The 4,063-nt window shown below is 27.0% G+C and overlaps 2 protein-coding genes across 2 annotated transcripts; one reads left to right on the top strand and one right to left on the bottom strand.

The window, feature by feature from the left end:
- Positions 1-6: 6 nt before the first annotated feature.
- ENU1_029880 (vacuolar protein sorting-associated protein 35, putative) lies at positions 7-2,280 on the bottom strand (the record flags this gene model as incomplete). The annotated part of the gene is made up of 1 exon (XM_008857265.1): positions 7-2,280. One exon carries the CDS (start codon positions 2,278-2,280, stop codon positions 7-9), a length of 2,274 nt encoding a protein of 757 aa, XP_008855487.1.
- Positions 2,281-2,621: 341 nt separating this feature from the next.
- Positions 2,622-3,428, top strand: ENU1_029870 (Cof family hydrolase subfamily protein; the record flags this gene model as incomplete). Its single annotated transcript, XM_008857264.1, has 1 exon — positions 2,622-3,428. The coding sequence occupies one exon, from the start codon at positions 2,622-2,624 to the stop codon at positions 3,426-3,428; it is 807 nt and encodes a 268-aa protein (XP_008855486.1).
- Between the last annotated feature and the right edge of the window lie 635 nt (positions 3,429-4,063).

Raw genomic sequence — 4,063 nt, 5'->3', positions numbered from 1 at the left:
TTCATGTTAAAGTTGAATGTCAGCAAACTTAGTATTTTCTTGAGCTGAAATAGTAATACTATTCATTATATTAGTGAAAATAGTTGTTTGGGCATCATCCAATTGTTCTTTATTTTCTTTTATCTCGGTAATTATTTGAGTAATTTGATCAGCTGTGATTTGATCAAGTAATGGGAAGAAATAAATGTAGTGATTGATAAACATGATTAATACTTTCTTTTTTTCTTCTTCATCAATAATTCTTTCTATTTCTTTTCTTGCTTTATTAAGAGTGTCAATACAATGTTCTTTATCTTCTACATTACTATTATTCTTAATATCTAAAATAGCAATTTTGCACATCATTTCACATCTCATTGGTGTTTTAATTAGATATTTAACTGTTTTCATAATCATATCTCTAATAACAATAAAATCTTCTTTTGTTAATTTGAGTGTAGTTAAAACTCCAATTGCCATAGTAATACATTCTTGTTGAATTTTACTTTCTGGAATATTTTCATATAATTCAAATGCATTTTTAAAGAAATACATGTATTTTTCTATGCCAGCTTCACATGCTCCAATACCACAATATAATGAAAGTTTAAATGCTAAAACATAATGTTCAAGTTTAGCTACCATTTTTGAAATTGCTAATACAAATGAAAAGATGAATTTGATTGATTTTTCTTCTTTTCTTCTTCTAAGTGCTACAAAAATTAATGGTGCAGCAAGATATTTAATTCTAATAGCATCTCCTGTCATCTTATCTTTAAACAATGTTAATATACTTTCAAACATTTCTGCATCTCCTCCAATTAATGGAAGTAATCTACATGCATTTTCTACATCAACTCCAATTTCTTCCTCTTTTATATCATCTGGTTGATCTTGAACTTTACTAATTAAATCAATAATAACTTCTAACATATTACTAGCATATTCTTTGGTTTCAATGCGTTCATTTAATGTAACACATCGAGTAACAATATCACTAGCAAGTGTTTTTCTTTTTGAATATGGAAGTAATGAAATAGAATTTCTAAACCCATAAATATTTAACATTTCTTTAACTCCAAATGATGTTAATGATAATTGTAATAATCTCATTAAATGAGTAATTGCATATTGATCTAACCCAGCTTCTGGTAAATAATTAGAAACCATTTCATAAATTGTTGCAGTTTGTTTATAACAACGAGTATAATCATCTTTATACCATGCCATTTGAAGTTCTTCGAATTGTGCCATAATAGCAAGGAAATCTGCTGCAATGACACTTCTCTTTTTACAAATATTAACTAACATTGTACTAAAGATTTGGAATATATTAATTCGTTGTGTTAATGGATCAAGAGTAGTTTCTTCACTTTTAATGAAATTTACAAGTACTTTCATTAAATTTAATAATAATGGTCTAGTGTCAAGTTGTTTATGAAGAGATGGGAAACATATTAATAATTCTTCTAACGTACCAACATGATAATGAGGTGGAAATGCAGATATAACTACATCCATTAAAAATTCTTGTGCATGAAGATCACCACAAGAAATAATTTGATCCATCACTCTTGGCATGATAGAGGTTCTATAAATGTCATATGTCATTCCTTCTAAATTACTTAAGAATTGAATATTTCTTGATACTAATTGAAGAAGTTGTCGTTCTTCATCAACTTTCTTTTCTTTATCTCTGACACCTGCTTGAAGTCTGACTGTTAATTTATTCATTTCAATAAAATTAACTAATAAGAAATCAACTGAATCCATTAAACATCCATTTCCTTCTCCTGTAGTATTTCCATCTGGAAGTTTATCTTTTAACATATCCATTAAATAACTTCTTACAAATAATCCTTTTGTTGGGTGTTGAACCGCTCGACACATTTCAACTAAATCTTTCATTAATGCATTTACAGCTGCTGCTTTTCTTTTAACAGCTGCTGCTCCTACACAACACATCAAATATAATCTTGGAACAGCATAATAAATATATTGGACTTGTTCATATAATGCAAGTAATGATCCTTCATATTCATCTTTTAAAAACATAAATAATGGTGTAAATGCATTTTGTGCAGCAAGATAAAGATGATAATAATTCTTTGGTGCAAGTGAAATAGTTCTTAATTCTTTCCCTATTGTATCACAACATCCAATTGCTTTACTTAAATCTTTATTATTTAATGCAGCATTCATAATCTCTGATTCTGTATCAATCACTCGTAATATTCTTTTAACTTCATTCCCTTGTTCTTCTTCTGAGTAAAATACACTATCTCGTTGTGGACTACTCATTATTTATGTTGTTCTGATAATTATTTTTTAGTTCTTTTAAAGAATTTTCTGCTTTGAACTTTTTTTTCTGTTTCTTATAATAACATTATTTTCTTTTTTATTTGCTTTTTGATATTATCAAATCAAATTTCTTATTTTAATTCCACTTTATCTCTTTACTCTCTTCGACTTTCTTTTCAACTACCATAATCTCTTTAAAGTTATCACATTCTTTTCTTAAATAAAGTGAGTAAGACTCTTGGTATTTCAGATTTTAAATTAAACAAGATTATATTGTTACATTTTATATCATTCATTATCAAAACTCTCATCTTGTAAGGAAAGTGAACTATAAAAATCAAATGGCAAAATTGGTTTGTATTGACATTGATGGAACGTTGATGGACACATCAAATCCTGAACACTTTTATATTCCACAAGAAAACATTAATACTATTCAAAAAGCACTTAAAAAAGGAATTTATGTTTGTATTTCAACAGGAAGAATGAGAAATAGTGCGATAAAAGTTGCAGAGCAAGTTGGGATACAAAATGAATATTTAATTTGTTATAATGGTGCAATGATATGTCATGGAAGTGAAATAGTCTTTGAGAGTGAAATTAATGAAGAACAACTGAAAAAAATCAATAAAATTATTAAAGAGAACAATGTCTATGCACACTACTATATCCGAGATGAATATTTTGTAGAAAGAAAAATAGACTTAACCGAGTCTTATGAAAAGAAAATTGGTGTTAAAGCACAAGAAATAGGAGAGAATGTTTTTCATCTAAATAAAGTGACTAAAATATTATCAATAGCTCATTCTAAAGAAGAAAAGATGAAATGGATGCAATTATTCACTGGCATTGATGGTATTGTTGTTACAGAATCACAATCTACCTTCATCGAAATCACTAAGAGTGATGCAACAAAAGGATGTGCCGTCAAAACACTTGCTAAAATGCTTGGTATTGATTTAAAAGATGTCATGGCTATTGGAGATGCTATGAATGACGTTCCAATGCTTGATGTTGTAGGATATCCTGTGGTTATGGGTCAAGCAGAGGATCGAGTAAAAGAAGGTAGATTAGTAACAGACAGATGTGAAAACAGTGGAGTTGCTAAGGCAATTCAGAAATACTGTCTTAACGAAACGACTCATTAATTGAATGCATTAAATTAAACAAATATTCATTTAATTCAATAAAGAAAATTAACTTTATTTATTAATGTATCAAATTCTTCTAAACAATCAGTAATACATTTTTAGATGAATAGATGAAACAAGAAAATGCTGTATTTGGTTTAGTGACTTCTTTAAACAATTATTTGAGAGTAATAACATCACTTAACTATTATTCAAGAAATAATAACGCTATCGCTCAAACGATAACTAACATAAATATTTATTCTTCTAATAAACGGAATATAATAATACCATAAATACATTTGATAACAAATTAAATGTTGTATTGATGCAATATTCTCTTCTTATTCTTTATGACATTGTATTAAACTTAATATATTTGGATATATCAAAAGCTTTGAAAATGATTGCATATGAGCAAATTTTAATAACTCACTTCAGTAAAACATGACTAAATATTTATACAACAATATTACCAAATTCAATTTTAACCAAATAATGTCTTTTATTTGTAATTTACAACTAAAAATGTTTTTTTTATATTATTTCATACCACATCCTTTCTTTATATTAATTCGTTAAAATCAACAATTGAATAAAACAAACTTACTAAATAAAGTAATATTATTGTTTTATTTTAAATTCATATCTTT

Source organism: Entamoeba nuttalli (assembly GCF_000257125.1).
Source record: "Entamoeba nuttalli P19 unplaced genomic scaffold asmbl_2515, whole genome shotgun sequence".
NCBI lineage: Eukaryota > Evosea > Mastigamoebida > Endamoebidae > Entamoeba > Entamoeba nuttalli.
The sequence above is the reverse complement of the archived record's forward strand: the minus strand, read 5'-3'. Positions and strand labels throughout refer to the sequence as shown.